The 17,115-nt window shown below is 56.3% G+C and overlaps 1 protein-coding gene across 3 annotated transcripts in view; it reads right to left on the reverse strand.

Moving 5' to 3' along the window:
* Nucleotides 1-17,115, reverse strand: part of MICALL1 (MICAL like 1) — a 27,297-nt gene that overhangs the window by 4,129 nt on the left and 6,053 nt on the right. For 2 of the 3 annotated variants that reach the window (XM_029953549.1, XM_029953547.1), the window contains exons 4-13: nt 12,736-12,824; nt 11,474-11,616; nt 8,755-9,179; nt 8,045-8,102; nt 6,858-7,237; nt 5,104-5,519; nt 2,125-2,259; nt 1,379-1,505; nt 1,159-1,249; nt 928-1,001 (exon numbers count right to left, since the gene is read on the reverse strand). In XM_029953549.1, coding sequence (XP_029809409.1) covers nt 928-1,001; nt 1,159-1,249; nt 1,379-1,505; nt 2,125-2,259; nt 5,104-5,519; nt 6,858-7,237; nt 8,045-8,102; nt 8,755-9,179; nt 11,474-11,616; nt 12,736-12,824 — 1,938 coding nt within the window. The remainder of the gene's footprint in view (nt 1-927; nt 1,002-1,158; nt 1,250-1,378; nt 1,506-2,124; nt 2,260-5,103; nt 5,520-6,857; nt 7,238-8,044; nt 8,103-8,754; nt 9,180-11,473; nt 11,617-12,735; nt 12,825-17,115) is intronic. The other variant, XM_029953548.1, reaches the window with a different exon arrangement.

Below are 17,115 nucleotides of genomic sequence, written 5' to 3' on the forward strand. Positions count from 1 at the left end.
ACCATCAACCATCAGTCCCTCCAAGGGCACAGAGTGCCTCCATATCCACCATCTCCTGGTCCCAGGAATATCCTACAAGGTGGTACCTTCATCTTGTCTTACTCTTGAAGCTACTAAGAGTCTGAGACTAAGAAACCTGTCTAACCACCCCCACCTTGCACACCCTATCCTCTGCCCCCAGCGTTTAAAAAAAATTTTTTTAAAGAGAGACAGAACGTGAGCGGGAAGGGGAAGAGAGAGGAGACACAGAATCCGAAGCAGGCTCCAGGCTCTGAGCTGTCAGCACAGAGCCCGATGCGGGGCTCGAACTCACGAGCTGTGAGATCATGACCTGAGCCGAAGTCTGACTGCTTCCAGCACATTAGTGGCAGAACACCTAACCATGTGACTGCATGCACACCCAGTCCTTCCCGCTGCCCCTCCACCCTTCTAGGCCATTCCCACCTCTCCCAGAGCATGCAGGGAACCCACCTTCCCTCCTACCATGGCTAAAATCCTGCCGTGCTCTGGCCCGATGGCCATAAGCCCAGGGCCGCCTCTGGACAGACATCTGCCGTCACCTGCGCACCTGGGGCAGCCCTGGGCCTGGAGACCGAAGGCCCTCCCCAGCAGGCGCCGCTCTACCCACAAGTTCCAAGGGAGAGAGTGTGGCACAAACAGGCCTGTCTGCTCCAGGGCCCGGTGCTGTGTGAGAGCCTTGTCATCCCTGATGCCACAGGAGCCCACGCCCCCGCACCAGCCGTGCCGCGCCCTCTCCTGCCATCGCTTGAGCCCGTGTACCACCTGTTACGGGACCCAGACGGCATCTCCCAGCACTCTCCTCCTCTGGCCCCGTTCCTGGAGCCCGGCTGTCCCCAGTCCGCTGGGCAAGCACCGGGCCCACTTGGAAATGTCGCCAGGTCCCCCAGGGCGGGCGCCCATACTCACCCGGCTTGTTGAGGAGGCACCGCAGCTCGTACTCGACATCCGCCTGGCGCTGCTCCAGGTTCTGCTGCTTGAAACTAGAAGGCAGGAATATTGACTGCTAACCCTGCCCCCTTGCATCGCGCCTGCGCTGTTGGTGATGAGGGAAGACCGGGAAGATTCTCCATTGTAAACGCTACGGATTCTGGGGACTGGAGCAGGGGGCCGAGTGGGGGAGGGGAGAGCAGGACTCACACGTAGATGAGCTCAGACTCCCGCCGCACCAGCAGATGCTTCTCGTGGATGAGTTTGAACCAGTCCACCAGCATGTCGTCCTCACGGCCCTCTGGAAGCCAGATGCCCGCTGAGGCCAGGGCCGGCAGTGCCTCTGGCCCATCAGGGCTTGCCTCCCAGGGAGAGAGGCTCCTGTCACCCCTAAGTCCCACCCACCAGGCCCTCCCGGCAGCTTCCGCACCATTTACTCCGCCCCGAAGCTTCTCCTCCAGCAGGACACCACGGTGTTCCAGGGCATCCAGCTGGCGCTCAATAGTGTCCATCTCTCCGTGGATGTCCTCCTCGGGGATGTACTGGTCAGCCTGGACCTGCCCAACAATGCCCCCAGTGAGCTGAAGGACAGCCCACCCCTCCCACCTGCCTGCTTCCGGGAGCCTTAGCCATCTCTCTGGCCGGCACTGGGCACCACAGCCCTGGGGGCCTTGGCCATGTCCCACCTCCCAGCGTGGCTGGGTATAGGATCCCAGTGCAGGGATGGGTGGCCATGGGGATGGTCACAGCCCCTCGATGCCCCTGGCCCCAGAGCCAACAGGCACACCCAGAGGGAGGCACAACTTCCTGCCCCTCGTGGCCACCCTCCTTCTTCTCTCCCTCCCAGAAATGATATCACAATGTGAAAGCGTGACCCTAGTAGACAGATAAACCTGAGAACGCTCTAATCTGCCCATGCGAGTGCTTGGATCCTTGAACTATTATTAGGCACATGCACCGCCCACTGCGCCCACTTGAGAACAGCTGGTCTGCCCAAAATCCCCCTGGCTGCCGGCTAAACCTCCCCATCGGGCCATCTGAGGGCCCCTCTCCAGCCTCCGAGGGCAGCTGCCCAGACAGCGTATCCTCTGGAAGCGTCCCGTGGGATGCCGGAGGCGGCCAAAGGAGGGCCCCCCAGGCTCAGGTGCCCAGTGCCTGGGAGCTGCCAGCTCATACCTTGCGCTTGATGAGTGGGAAGCCGTGTCCTGGGGCAGGTGGCCTGGCTGGCTTGGATCCCTTGGTGGCCTTCTTTGTGGTTGGGGACGCTGTGGGCGATGCCTTCCGGTTAAAGGGATTCTCCTTGCAGGAAGACTAAAGGCAGAGAGAACGCAGAGGGTAAGTGTGGGGAAGGGGCGGGAGGACAAACCCACTGCGCTCTCTCTGCCACCCCCTCTGCTGTTCTCTGTGCCACCCCCTGCCATAGTCTGATCCCGTGGGACTGATTCCCAGCATTCCATCTCTGATGCTCTGAGGTTTCAACCAACATTTCTGTTTCCAAGCACCTGCCACACAGAATTGCCGCACCGGATGGATATGTTTAGACACTTGTTCTTATAACCTCTCTGCAAAACGGGTATTTGTAAGGCCGTTTGAGAGCAGAGTATGTTCAGAGAGGTTAATTAACTGGCACAAGGTCATGCACTTTCCCAGGGGCCCAAGCTAGGGCCAGGGCAGCTGTCTATCACTGGAACAGTGATCAGGACATGGAGTTCAGGGCCAGACAGCTCCCTCAGGCCTCACAACTACCTTTTCTTCTTCTTATTTTTTTTTTTACAGTTTATTGTCAAGTTGGTTTCCATGTAACACCCAGTGCTCTTTCCCACCAGTGCCCTCCTCCATGCCCATCACCCCCCTTCCTATTTCCCCCTCCCCGTTCAGGCCTCAGTTTGTTTTCAGTATTCAAGAGTCTCTCATGGTTTGCCTCCCCCCCTCTCCCCAACTCTTTCCCCCCTCCTCCTTCCCCATGGTCTTCTGCTAAGTGTTGTCACCTGTCAGACCTATGAGTGCAAACATATGGTATCTGTCCTTCTCCGCCTGACTTATTTCACTTAGCATGACACCCTCGAGTCCCATCCACGTTGCTACAAATGCCCAGATTTCATTCTTCCTCATTGCCATGTAGTACTCCATTGTGTATATATACCACATCTTCTTGATCCATTCGTCAGTTGATGGGCATGTAGACTCTTCCCATGATTTGGCTATTGTTGAACATGCTGCTGTGAACATTGGGGTACATGTGCCCCTATGCATCAGCACTCCTGTATCCCTTGGGTAAATCCCTAGCAGTGCTATTGCTGGGTCACAGGGGAGTTCTCTTGTTAATTTTTTGAGGAACCTCCCACTGTTTTTCAGAGCGGCTGCAACAATTCACATTCCCACCAACAGTGCAGGAGGGTGCCCGTTTCTCCACATCCTCGCCAGCATCTATAGTCTCCTGTTTTGTTCACTTTAGCCCCTCGGACAGGTGTGAGGTGGGATCTCAGTGTGACAGCCATCCTTTTCTAGCAGGGACTCGGGCTCAGGGAGGTAAACGAAGCTCCTTGCCCAGTGTCACCCAGCCAGGAAGTGTGAAAGAAGAGATTCCACCTTGCAGCTGGCCAGCACATGGAGGAAAAGTGTGGCTTCCTCTGTCCAAGAAAGACCCCTACCCTCTGCTGCACCCCCCCTTCACGTACCCACAGCCCTGCGTCTGTCTGACCCTCTGCGGACCCTCTGGCCCCCTCTGAGGCCCGCATAGCCAGGGAGCCCCAGCGACGGGACGGGGCCTCGCCCACCAATACCAGTGATGCCAATGCCTTCCCACTGCTTTCTTTCCCCAGCTTGTTGGAAACGGACGTATCGTCGTGGGCCCCATGGGAAGGTCTCGCTGGAGGCCTGCAGTGGTCCCAGGAGTGTTAACCCACCTTTCTCCCAGCAGCTTGAGGAGGCTGGAGGGAGCCCTGCTCACCTCCCCTGTGCCAGCCCAGGGATTCATTGGGACTGGCAGTTGCCCTGGGATTTCTAAAGCAGGGAAAGTCCCAGGCCCTGAGTCCAGGCATGGCAAGGAGACAGGGTTTGGTTGCCATAGGGCAGCGCCCGAAGGGGACCAGCAGGACCCAAGCGCAGGAGGCCCCCAAGCCCCTCAGGATTCTCAGCCTTTGAGCACAGACTGTCAAGTTAACCTCACACACACCCCAGGAGGGGAAGAAGACGTGTAAAAGGAGCTGCCTGAAGGGGGTGGTGTTCAAAGTTGCCCTCTTCCCCCACCTGCTCCTACTAAGGAACCCTGGGCCTCCTCGAAGCAGCCTGAGGCCCACAGAAGGGGTAAGACCTTCTCAAGGTCACACAGCAGGTGGGCAGCAGGGCAAGACAGGGCAGGTTAAATGTCTGGACCAATAGCTCAGCCGTCTCCCCAGACTTACCCTCTGTCAGGTCCATCAGACCATGACTACAGCCTGATTACACACACACACACACATACACACACACACACACACACACACACGCCCCCGAGAACTGTCCGGCCACCCTCCACGCAGGGCCGCACTAGTCTTGAGCCCCAGCAGGCTACAGCATGTATCCAGAAGTGACCATCCGAACCTGGCGGCCCCAAAGGACTGTGGCTATAAGAGAGGTGCCCTCAGGAACTAGATACCCCCAGGAATGTCCTGACCCCTAATGACCCTCAGTCCTTGGCATGGGACTGAGAGACAATTGCACAAAGAGGCACAAAGGTCACCTGGAAAGGGGGCTCCCTGAGGTGGGCACCCCCTGCCCACGCTCCCCCTTTGAGGAGACAGAGCATGGGGCGGGCCTCGGGGGAGGGAGCCTCGGGTGGGAGCAGTGCCTCGGGGAATGGAAAGGTGGACAGAAGGATGTGAAGATGGACGGTGGCTGGGTGAAGGGGGTCCCCACTGGGCAAGTACATGGGACAGGCAAATAAACAGGGGCCTGGACGCATCACTACATGAAGGGCCAGATGGGGGGACAGGTGGACACAGACGTGAGGGTGGAAGGATGAATCTCGGCGAATAGAACAGATGGACACATCCGGGTCAGTGGAGAAGGCAGAGGCCAGCAAAGAGGGAAGACTCTGGACAGTCCAGCACCGAGACCAGACCCCTCCTCCACCAGAGAGGACAGCAGCTCTGAGCAAGGGGGGCGGGAACTCACCTTTACCTGGAGCTGCGGGGACGAGGTTCCAGAAGAAGGCACAGGGCTCTTGTCTCCAACCAGTACGAGAGGGGTGGGGGCAGCGCCACTGCAGGGCTTGGCTGGCTGGGACCCCGGGCTGCCCCTCGCGTTGGGGGTGAGGCCAGGGGTGGCTTGGGGTGTCCGGTCTGCATTGGGCTGCACCAGTTCCCCAGAGGACGACAGGGAGGAGTCAGCGGAGAGGCTGGCCGATGTCCCGGGGGTGCCAGGGGCATGGACTGCGGGCTCGGAGGAGCTCTTGGGCACAGCTGGTGGTTCCAGCAGCGCCCCAGCTGGGGTCTGGCCGGGGCCCTCAGACGACAGGCTCTCCACACTGAGGGCTGGCGACGGGGTAGCCGAGGGCGGCTCCGAGTGTGAGAGGCGGGAGGTGTGGAGAGCTGTGCAAACAAAGGGACACATGAGTGCCACCCGGGGAGGTACAACCTCACCTAACACCCCCCCAACTCTCCACGGAGCCACAGGTGGCCCTGGAAACCCAAGTCCTTCTGCGCCAATGCCAGGGCCTGGAGAACAGCAACGTGCTAGGGCCAAGGTCAGTAGGGGACAAATCATCTGAATCCATCCCCCACACTCTGGGATCTGCTGTGCCACCTCGGGGCGCATCTGTAGTCCTGGGTTTCCTCCCTGCCTCCCACTTCCTCATGCACATGGCTGCTGCCTCCACTTGCCCACCCACATCTGATCGGACTCAATTCAAAGCCCAGTGGAAGGGGCAGATGCGCCCCAGGAAGGGGAGGGCAGACAGAATCAAGGCCGGCCTCTCCTCTGCCTCCGACCAGCGCAAGAGGGGAGGAACCGCCTCAGGCGGATGATGGATACCAGGCTTCCAAGTCCCACCAGCTGTGTGTTCCAGATGAGGCAACAGACTCAGAGAGAAGGCTCTTGCCCGGGAAGGGCTGGGACTGACACAGCCTTGTGTGCCTCAGTGCTCATCCTGCTCATCGCATCCTGAAGCTGCCTGCCACCCTTCGTTCCAGGGTCCTGGGCTCCAGCAGGGGCCGGAGCGCCTGTCCCCAGGCATCTCTCACATGCTCTCGGTGCCACGGCCTGAGGTCCTGGAGGCAGCCACAGCCCAGCTGCGGTGGAAGGTGACCAGGACCCAGGCCTGAGAGCAGTGAGAGACAAAAACTACAACGTGTCCGGATGAGAGAGGGCGCCCTGGAGCTGGCCCGCCACCGCCACCTTCTAGATGGGGGGACGGAAGACAGACACGGGAGAGGGACTGCTCAAGGCCCTTACGTGTGTGTCACACATGGCCAGGTCAGAGTCCAAGGTGCCTGGCAAGGGGAGGGTGGTGACTGGAAAGGCGGACTCAGGCTAACCCCCGGCGCCCGCTCTCCGGGCTGTAATGAGCCCCTCAGTGGGCACACACACAATCCTCACCACGCCTCACCCGCGGGGCGCGCCGTGGCAGGTTAGAAGTAAAGAGTCTGGGGCCCCCTGCCTGATACATCCTGCCTCAGCTGCTTCCGTGCTGTGAGGCCTTGGGTAAATCACTCACTCTCTCTGCGCCTCAGTTTCCTCGCCTGCAAAATGGGAGCATGACAAACTACCTCCCAGGTTTGCTCTCAAATTCAGTGAGAGGACACTGTCGCGTGGCCTGGTGGGGATCCCACGGCACCACATGCCCCCTCTCCCCCGCCCCTGGCCCATGGCTGAGCCAGGCAGCCTAGCCTCAGAGTTTTGTCCGGAGGGCTCCCAGAGACGGTACTCACCGAGTGGGGAGGCACTGGGCACTTGGGGGGCAGGACGCTTCTTTGTCTTGGGGCTGCTGGTGGGGGTGATGCCATACCAGGGGTGCAGGGACTTGGGTGTGGACTCCGAGGGGGCCAAGTCTGGGCCTGGGGCCAGGCTGGGTGCAGCTCGGGACTCTGCCTCCTCCTCCTCCTCCTCCTCAAAGGGGTTGTAGGGCTTGGGCTCCAGGCTGGCTGTCACCTGGCTCTGTTGGGCCACCTCCTCCAGGCCCTGGCCTCCATTCTCCACCCGCCTGCTTGGAGGTCCGGGACTGCTGTTTGGAGGGAGGGGGGCCGGCTTCTTCTTTGGCTCCGCCTGTACCAGTGTGATCCATGGGGGGTCCTTCCTGGGGGCTGGTGTCCTGGATGGAGGTGAGAAGAGGCAGAGACCATGAGGGGGCGGGGGACAGTGGCAGCATCCTCTCTCTGGAGAGTTTTGAGTCTATTTATTTCAAAGGGAACAGATAAGAAACTGCACTCTTCTCTGCCAGCCCAGTGGGGCCAGTCTGGGGCCAGGGCTGAAAGGCCCTGTAATAGTCACACCTGTTCTGGGTCCCTTAAGGCCCAGAGAGAGAGAACCTTGACAGCATGCAGCCTCCATTAGCCCAGCCCAGGAAAGGACCCATGGGGGCTCTCGGTGTCACAAGGGATCCAATGGGCAGAGCACCTTGCATACAGCAAGTGCTCACTGAGTGCACTACTATGTCAGCTGGGGCCCAAACCCTCTCCCTCACAGTCCACACAGGGAAGCACAGCTCCAAAGAACAGCTGGACATAGATGCTCATGCAGGATGCAGGGTCCCAGGGTGCAGGGACAGAGCTGAGCTTTTCTGGGTCTTCCTATACTCCACGGCCAATTCTCACAACAGCTCTGAGGGAGGCCTCACTTTCCCACGAGAACAGAGCTTCGGAGGCGTGGAGAGATAAAGGGGCTCCAGGGGTACTGTCTCTGCCAGAGTACTGCCCACAGAAGTGGGGACCCCGGCAGGGGGAGGGGTCAGGGAAGGAGAGGCGGGCACAGCGCTCCCCACCCCACACACACAGAGTGAGCCTTGCGTGTCCTCAGGAGGGTGTGCTGGTGAGGCATGTGCCCACAGGAAGTCTTGCTCCCCCAGGCCCCAGGGGCACCCATGTCCCCACCACGAGGGCCCCCGATGCAGGAAACATACCTCTCAGACAGCTTGGGGGTCCCTCTCGGCTTGGGGACAGGGGGTTCGTGCAGCCTTCCTAATGGGAAAGGGAAAGAGACAGGTCTTCGTGGGCGGCTGCGGGCTGGGCGGCAGAGTCAGGCCCGGGGGAACCTGGTGTGCCCTCTCTTTCTATCCAGCAGATCCGGGTCTCCAGGTAGCTATGGCAACCTCACCTTCAACCCTGCACCTCCGAGGCCCAGCACTCAGGGAGATTAGATAAGCACCAGAGGTGACAGGTGAAGAATGGTCACAGAGGCAAGACCAGGATGCTGGAACCCCATCTGCATTTCAGCTGAGAAGGTGGGACCCGAGGGTCCCCCGGACACAGACAGGAAACACTGCGTCAACTCAGCCCCAGCATTGCCTTCTCCTCAAAGCCTCCTCTGAACCCCAAGTGTCCTCCATGCAACCCACAACGGCCTCCACTTCCCCCGGGGTAACAGACTTCCACATTCTCGGAAACCCCTGGCTCTGTGCCCATTTCCCCCTTAACACTGGCAGTGCCTCGAAGGCACAGATCGACCCGAACAGGACGTCAGTACCCAGGGCCCAGCTCAGGCCTCTGCAAGTGTGGAACCGAACAAGGCTCAGAGAGCGTGGCCCTACTCTACCAGGCTCCAAAGGCTGAGTCCCTTCAAGCACCTGCCACGCCCCCGCGAGTGCCCATCCCCCAGTGAAGCCTTGCTCACCGTTTACTAAGCCACTGGCACCACCCTGCTCCCCCAGGGTGTCCTGTTGCAGACTGGACCGGGGCCTCGGTGTGGGGGGCGTCGGGGCGGAGCTCTCGGAGGCCTTCCTTGGGGCAGGCGTGGGGCGGCCGGCCGGGGAGCTGCCCCGCTCCCGGGGTTTGCTCGGAACCGGGGGCTTGCTGGGGATCTGGGGCCGGGGCTCCTCCGCCCCCGCGGGCGCACCAGCACCGGGGCCGCCTCTGGCTGCATCCTTGGCTTCATCTGCCAGTTGTTGCTGCCTGCTGGGCCGCAGGGGGTGCCCAGCCTTGGTCCCCGACCGCCCAGCCGGGCCCAGCCTGGCGCAGTGCTCCGCACACACGAAGGTGCCTTCCTCAGGCCCACTTTGGTAAGCTCCAGGGAGCAGGGTGCTAGAGCACTGCCTACACCTGCCGGGGAGAAGGGGGGTGGGTGCCCCAGCTTAGCCCAGGATACTGGCTGCTCCCTCCCTCCCCTCTTCCCACCTGCCAGTGGGATTAGGTCTCAATGCCATGGACTTCCCAGAGGAAAAGGAGAACGGTAACCGTCAGAAGCACAGAACAATAAAATCCCATGAAATCAGGGGCGCCTGGGTGGCTCAGTCGATTGAACGGCCGACTTCCGCTCAGGTCATGATCTCACAGTCCGTGGGATCGAGCCCCGTGTCAAGTTCTGTGCTAACAGCTAGGAGCCTGGAACCTGCATCGGATTCTGGGTCTCCCTCTCTCTCTGCCCCTCCCCCACTCACAGTCTCTATCTGTCTGTCTGTCTGTCTCTCTCTCTCTCTCTCTCTCTCTCTCAAAAATGAATAAATGTAAAAAAATTTTTTTAATCACATGAAATAAGGCAGCATAAATTGTGAAATGTGCCTTCAGTTTGCTCTGCAAGAGGAAGCAAAAGTTTGCCCCTACCCAGAAGTATCCCATCCCGGGTTTGGGCTGTCTGCCATTAGTGGCTCGGGAAATAAAGTCAGTGCTTTTCAACCAAGCAATGTTTTTTTGGGTTTTTTTATGAAATAGAATAAAATACAGGGCGCCTGAGTGGCTCCATCAGTTAAGATTCCAACTTTGGCTCAGGTCATGATCTCGCGTTCATGGGTTCAAGCCCCGCCTCAGGCTCTGTGCTGACAGCTTTGAGCCTAGAGCCTCCTTCAGATTCTGTGTTTTCCCCTCTCGCTGCCCCTCCCCTGCTCACGCTCTGTGTCTATTGCTCAATAGTAAATAAAAACGTTTAAAAACTAAAGAAAGAAAGAAAGAAGATACAACATATCAAAGTATATCACACACATGAGAATATACGATTTTAGGAAACTCTAAGTCTAGTTGTGCATCTATTTACAGAGGTTTTTCTTCAGCATGTATCAGAACTGTCACCGTGTCAAATGTGTTTCCTACTGGAGGCCACTGTAAAATGTCTTGAAAACACTGCGCGCGTGGCCGAAGGTGAATGTGCTGGGGTAATAGTCCCCGTGCTTGAGACGCTGTCCTCATGACACCTCAGTTCTGCACTCAGACCCCTGGGGCTCCAGGCCCAGCCATCACACGACCACACACACACACACACACACACACACACACACACACACACACGGAGACGCACATACACAGAAACACACATACACAGACTCACACAGGCACATACTAACTCCCCACCCACACCCACACCCACACCCACACCCACACCCACACACACACCCAGAAACGGACATACACAGACTCGCACAGATGCACGCTAACCCACAGTCGAATGCACATCGTGTAACTCACTCACTGGCTTCCCTTGACTATTTTCTGATCTCTTTTTTGCAACATATAAAATGTTTTCCGAGGCGCCTGCGTGGCTCGGTGGGTTAAGTATCTGACTTCAGTTCAGGTCATGATCTCACGGTTCATGGGTTCGAGCCCCGTGTCAGATTCTGTGCTGACAGTTCAGAGCCTAGAGCCTGCTTCAGATACTGTGTCTCCCTTTCTCTCTACCCCGCCCACACTCATGCTCTGTGAGTCTCTCTGTCTCCCAAAAATAAATAAAACATTAAAAAAAAAAAATTGGGGCACTCAGTCTGCTAAGGCTCAGATCATGACCTCATAGTTCGTGAGTTCAAGCCCCACATCAGGCCCTGTGCTCACAGCTCAGAGCCTGGAGCCTGCTTCAGATTCTGTGTCTCCCTCCCTGCCCCTCCCCTGCTCACACCCTGTCTCTCTCTTTTTCTCTCTCTTTAAAAAATAAACATAAAAAAAAAAATTAAAAATAAATAAATAAATAAATAAATAAAATGTTTTTCTACATTTTCTAAGTTATTTGCCTTTTCTTCGTCTCTTATTCCATTTTCTTCAAACTTGACTTCCCCTGGGAGTCACACATTGAAAACAAGTTGTGATGTTTTTAAAAATCTTTTTTTTTTCCAAGGGCTTTTAAAGCAGCTCCTTCATTGTCACCAGATAATTGGCCTCCAAGAGCTCTGGCACCGGGGGCAGAATCCCCAAGCTCAGCCCCTTCTCTAACTATGTGACGGAGCAAGGCTTTTCCCCTTACCAAGCCTTAGTCTGCCCATCAGTAATATGGGAATAAGCGAGATGTTCTGGCATGAAGGGCCCCACAATGGGCCTAGCACACTGAGATGCTGAATTCATGAAAGCCCCCTCCCGGGAAATGGGGTGCTGGGGGAGCACAGCCCGCTGCCCCCCGGGCCCCCCCAGCCACTCACCGGAAGCAGTGCCTGTGGTACAGCTTGCCCTCGGCCAGGTAACGCTGCACCAGGTGCACGTGCTGGTGGCAGGCCGCGCATGTGCTGCTGGGGGTCCGGTGGGCGCCCTGCTCTGACAGACTGCCCGAGGAGAGCTCCTCACCCTGCAGGGATGGAACAGGGTGGGCAGATGGGGGGTAGAGGTGTGGCCACCAGCTACCTCGTTTAAGACAAGCCCCCTTCCAGGGCGCCTGGCCGGCTCAGTAGGTTAAGCGTCTGACTTCGGCTCAGGTCATGATCTTGCAGTTCATGGGTTTAAGCCCCGTGTCGGGCTCTGTGTTGACAGCTCAGAGCCTGGAGCCTGCTTCGGATTCTGTGTCTCCCTCTGTCTCTGCCCCTCCCCCGCTCGCACTCTGTCTCTCCTTCTCTCTTTCTTTCTCTCTCTCAAAAATAAACATTAAAAGAAATTCTTTTAAAGAAGAACCTCTTTCCCCTCCAAAAGCCACTGCCCCCCACATCCGCACGGACATCGCAGTAGTCACGTACTTCATCAGAGCCCCAGAGGAGCACAGAAAGGGACAGTCACCCCTTTGCAGATGAGGAAACTGAAGCCCAGAGAGGGGAGAGACTTGCTCAAGGTCACTGAGTCAGAATGGAAACAAAAATCCTGACTTCTGGTTTCTGGGGCCCTCCCTTGCCAGAAAGATGGCTCCTGGCTGTATTTCCCCTTCCCCTCTCACCCCTGCAGGTGGGCCCTGCGGGTGATGTCCTCTGAAGCCCACCTCATCTGCCTTCTCTGCCTGCCCTCCCGGGCCTGCAGATGTAAATCCAGCTGCAGATGTAAATCCCTGTTTCTCCACTTCCAAGCACCTTGACCTTGAGCGAGCTTCTCACGCCCGCTGTGCCTTGGGTTCCCTCCTGCAAACGGAACCCTTTGATCCCTGCCTGTCCCAGCCCCGCCTCACTAGGCATCGAGCTAGGAAGCTAACAGGCTGTCTCAATCTGGGGAGCATTTACTGGATGACATGTGTAAATCCTGCCAGTGCCACGCCGGCAAAGTCAGTGTTGCAGACTATGCCCCCTTCCCAGGCCTGGCGTCCCCTGATTCTCTCTCCCCGCAAGGCCCTGGAGAAAGAATGGAGCTCCGTGCCACAGAATGGGACTGGAAACTGCCCCCTGCCCCCTCACCCACCCTGGCCAATGAGGCTCTACAGCCAAAGCGCATGGGAAAAGGACCAAGAATGAACACGGCAACAGCCCGGCCGCCCCAGGCATCTGCCTACCTGAGCCCCGTCTCCTGGGTCTGCTGGAGAAGGTGCTTCGGATGGTGGGGAGGAGGGCACCTGGGCCTTTCGAGGTGATGAGACACCAGCTGCCAAGAGATAGGAGAGAGATCCTGAGGCAGGTGGAGACCCGGGCGTCCCAGAAGGCCCTGACCTGGCCTGTAACTTGAGCTCCACAGCTATAGCCTTTGGGTAGACCACCCAACACAGCCGGACCAGAGCAGGCTCCCACTTCCCACCTGCTCTTGCAAGCGAAGGGCAAGGGCAAGGGCAAGCTACTTAACCTGCCTCCACTAAGTGGGACAGTGACTCCTAAGGCCCAGGGGCAGTGTAAAAGCTAAGGTAACAATGTGATCACAGAATTACCAGCACCCAGCATGTGGCAGGGGAAAGGGGTTAGAGGGAAGGAAAAGAGAGGAGTCACGTGGAACTGGTCTGAAGATTCAGGAAAATGGGCTCATGTGGCCCAGACCCTGCCCGCACTCCCTCACGGCAGAAGAAAGCCGCCTACCGGCCAGCCCCCCACCCCCAGCCTGAGACTCCACTCCTTTATCACCTCAACAAATATCCACTGTACCCCATGATTAAAATTAAAAAACTGGGGCACCTGGGTAGCTCAGTGGGTTAAGCGTCTGACTCTTGATTTAGGCTCTGGTAGTGATCTCAGGTTTGTGAGATCAAGCCCCATGTCGGGCTCTGCGTTGACAGCACAGACCCTACTTGAGATCCTCTCTCTCCCTCTCTCTCTGCCCGTCCCCCTGCTCATGCTGTGTGCCAGCTCTTGCTCTCTCTCAAAATAAATAAACCGTAAAAATAAATAAATAAAAATCTAAAATGCAGAAAACCATATATCCCCCAAAAGTCAATTTTACGGTTTGATAATTTTAAGAAAAAACCCCAAGTTCCTTGCTGTAGTCTAAAATATCGGGGCACCTGGGTGGCTCAGTCGGTTGAGCATCTGGCTTCAGCTCAGGTCATGATCTCACGGTTCATGGGTTCAGGCCCCGCATCAGGCTCTGTGCTGACAGCTCAGAGCCTGGAGCCTGCTTCTGATTCTGTGTCTCCCTCTCTCTCTGTCCCTCCCCCATCTCTCTCTATCTCTCAATAATAAATGTAAAAAAAAATTTTAAATATCATTTGCCAAACTTTACTTTTTTAAAGAATTTTTTGGGGCTACTGGGTGGCTCAGTCAGTCAGGCATCCGACTTCAGCTCAGGTCATGGTCTCACAGTTCGTGGGTTCAAGCCCCAGGTTGGGCTCTGTGCTGACAGCGCAGAGCCTGGAGCCTGTTTCGGATTCTGTGTCTCCCTCTCTCTCTGCCCCTCCCTTGTTCGCACTCTGTCTCTCTCTGTCTCAAAAGTAAATAAACATTAAAAAAAATTTAGAATGTATAAAAAAAAGAATTGTTTAAAGTTTATTTCTTTATTTAGAGAGAGAGAACGAGAGAGGGAATCCCAAGCAGGCTCCACACCATTAATCAACACAGAGCCCAAAGCAGGGCTCGAACTCCCAAACTATGAGGTCATGACCTGGGCTGAAATCAAGAGTTGGATGCTGGAGGGACTGAGACATGCCAGCGTCACTGCTACTGTGTCGTTTTTTTAAGTGCTCTCGATGCCCGTCATGGGGCTTGAACTGATGACTCCCGATCAAGAGGCGCATGTTCTACCTAATGAGCCAGCCGGGCGCCCCTGCATGTATCACATGCTGGAAGGGGAAGAACTGTTTCCTGAAACTTGTTTCAGTGACATGTGTGCATGAACTTGGACTGCGATGGGAATGCGTGCGATGAGTCACCGTCAGAAACTTCGGAAGCAAAGCAGCCTTATCGAGGCGCACCCCCCCATCATCCTCCCCTCCTTCCTGCCCACTCCCCTGATGCACACAGGCCCCTGGGCTGCCCCTTGCCTGGAACATTCCTTCCCCAGATCTTCAAACAGCCTCCTTCTTCTCTTTGTTCAATGCTTAGCTCAAACGTCACCTCCTCAGAGAGACCCTCCGTGACTACTCATCTTGAAGAGCACTTCATCCTCGCACTGCTTTTTACTCCGTTACCTTGATGTGTCTCCTTCATCGGTCTTCCTTGTAATTACACTACCTATTATTAACCTGTGCCCCTCTCCCTCCCTCCTATTCTCAGCTCTCTCCCCAGCACTAGCACAGTGCCCAGTATACAGTAGGGGCTCAATAAATACTTGTTAAGTGAATAAGTGCCAGGTGTTGGGGCTACGTAGCTGTGAACTGGACAGAGATGGTCTCCAGGGGGAGAGGGAAGAGCAATCAAAATATTATGACCAGAGTCTGATGTGTTCACCCCAGGGCAGGGAGACACAAGAGTCCTGGGGGGCAGGGGGTGGCAATCAGGGAAGGCTGCTTAGAGGAGACAAAATGTGAAGACGAGAAGGTGGGTAGGAAAGGATGTTGTGGGTGGGAAAGGTGGGACAGAAAATGGAGTTTGGGGCTGCAGGATCAATCACCAGGAAGAAAGGCTTAGCAGAGAAGGGATGTGACATATTCAAAACACAACAAAATGTGGCCTGGGTGGCTCAGTTGGTTAAGTGTCCGGCTTCAGCTCAGGTCATGATCTCACGGTTCATGGGTTCAAGCCCCGCGTCGGGGTCTGTGCTGACAGCTCAGAGCCTGGAGCCTGCTTCAGAGTCTGTGTCTCCCTCTCTCTCTGCTCACGCTGTCTCTGTCTCTCAAAAATAAAAAAACATTTAAAAAAAACCCGCAAGAAAATTGAGTATGCCTACAACTGGGGGAGTGAATGGCTCCGACTAAGCCAAGGGAGAGACCCTCAGAGACCCCCCCAAGAAGGATGGCGCTCACCCCCGCCACCGTGTGACTGCCCAGGGGCACAGCCGCTGGGCTCCCCGCACTCTCACTCTGGTTCCAGACCACACCGTGGTTCCTGCAGGGCAGGGGTCAGCCGCCGTGCCCCGGGTCACTGGCTCCTGGAGCCAAGGGGGACAGTCAGCAAAGTGCTGTGGTGTCTTGGCCAGGGCCAGGTTCCAAAGCTACCGGTCCAGTGAAAGTCAAGTCTGGTCAACATCACCTTGACCCCCTTCTTTTTGTTTTAACGGATTTTTTAAATTTATTTTTGAGAGAGAGAGAGACACCGAGTGCGAGTGGGGGAGGGTCAGAGAGAGAGGGAGACACAGATGCAGAAGCAGGCTCCAGGCTCTGAGCTGTCACAGAGCCCGACTTGGGGCTCGAACCCACGGACTGTGAGATCATGACCTGAGCTGAAATCGGCCGTTTAACCAACTGAGCTCCCAGGTGCCCCAGGTCGGACCTTGAACCCCTTCTGCTCGCCCCAAAAGTACTGTTCAGGACTGTCTGGGGGGTTTCACAGCCAGCTTTGCCTCCCAGGTGGGAACATGTTGCTATTGTTTCCTTGGGTTGAACAGCGGGTAGGATAAAAATGGTTTGCACTTAGGGGTCAAGTTCTATGAAAAGCACAAACTGCTATTGCACTTGTAGCAATAAGAACCCCGCGAGCTGACGGGGTGCTCCCTCCCAGACACAGGGAGGGGAGCCAGGCCCACCAGGGGCGCCCAGCGTGGTGGACCCAGGAATAGAGCAGCACCCGCAATGGGATTGTGGAAGGACCCTCCCCACCCCTCCCACCTCACAGGTCCCCAGAAGGGTGGCCCTCCCTCCAGAAAAGAGTTTAGCTAAAAGAGAGGAGGGTTTGGAGACAGGGAACTTTCCAGAAGACTGAATTGTGATTCTGGGTAAGCAGGCAAAACACTAACCAAATGAAATAAACAAGTCATAGTATCAACCTTGAGCCCGAAAGAAGGGCCAGACATGTTCACATTCCTCACTCCTCACATCAAGCCTAAGAGACAGGTGCTCTTCTTTTCCCCATTGCAAAGGGGAAACCGAGGCAGGCAGATGACCCTGGTGGCCCATTTTGATCAAGATAGTCAATGGCAAAGCTAAAGTTCTAAGTCCGTGCTCTTAATTTCCACCCTACTGCCTCTCACCGAAGACTCAGTGGTTGGGAAATACTTTCGTTTTGATTTCTACTAAAACACACCTAATGTTACTTGTTTAATTATAATATTGATCTCATTTGTTGGGGTGGGTAACAGATTATGTTAACTTTTATGCTCTTTTCTATGTTCTACTGTTTCTATAGTAAGTATGTTTCACACTTAGTAAGAAAAAAAAATTGTCTTTATGGAACACTTTTTTTCTTAAAGAGATAGTCTGAGCTTGTCCATAAGGAGAGGCCAGGCGAGGCCCCCAGGGCCCCAGCACAGGTGTCTGGTCCAGCCATTCAGCTTTCCTGTTGTGTGACCTAACACTCCTTGCTTCCCCTCTGGGCGCATTTCCTCTCGCTGAAAGAGAGGCCCTGATGCCCCCGAGGGG

Source organism: Suricata suricatta, chromosome 10 (assembly GCF_006229205.1).
Source record: "Suricata suricatta isolate VVHF042 chromosome 10, meerkat_22Aug2017_6uvM2_HiC, whole genome shotgun sequence".
Lineage (NCBI taxonomy): Eukaryota > Metazoa > Chordata > Mammalia > Carnivora > Herpestidae > Suricata > Suricata suricatta.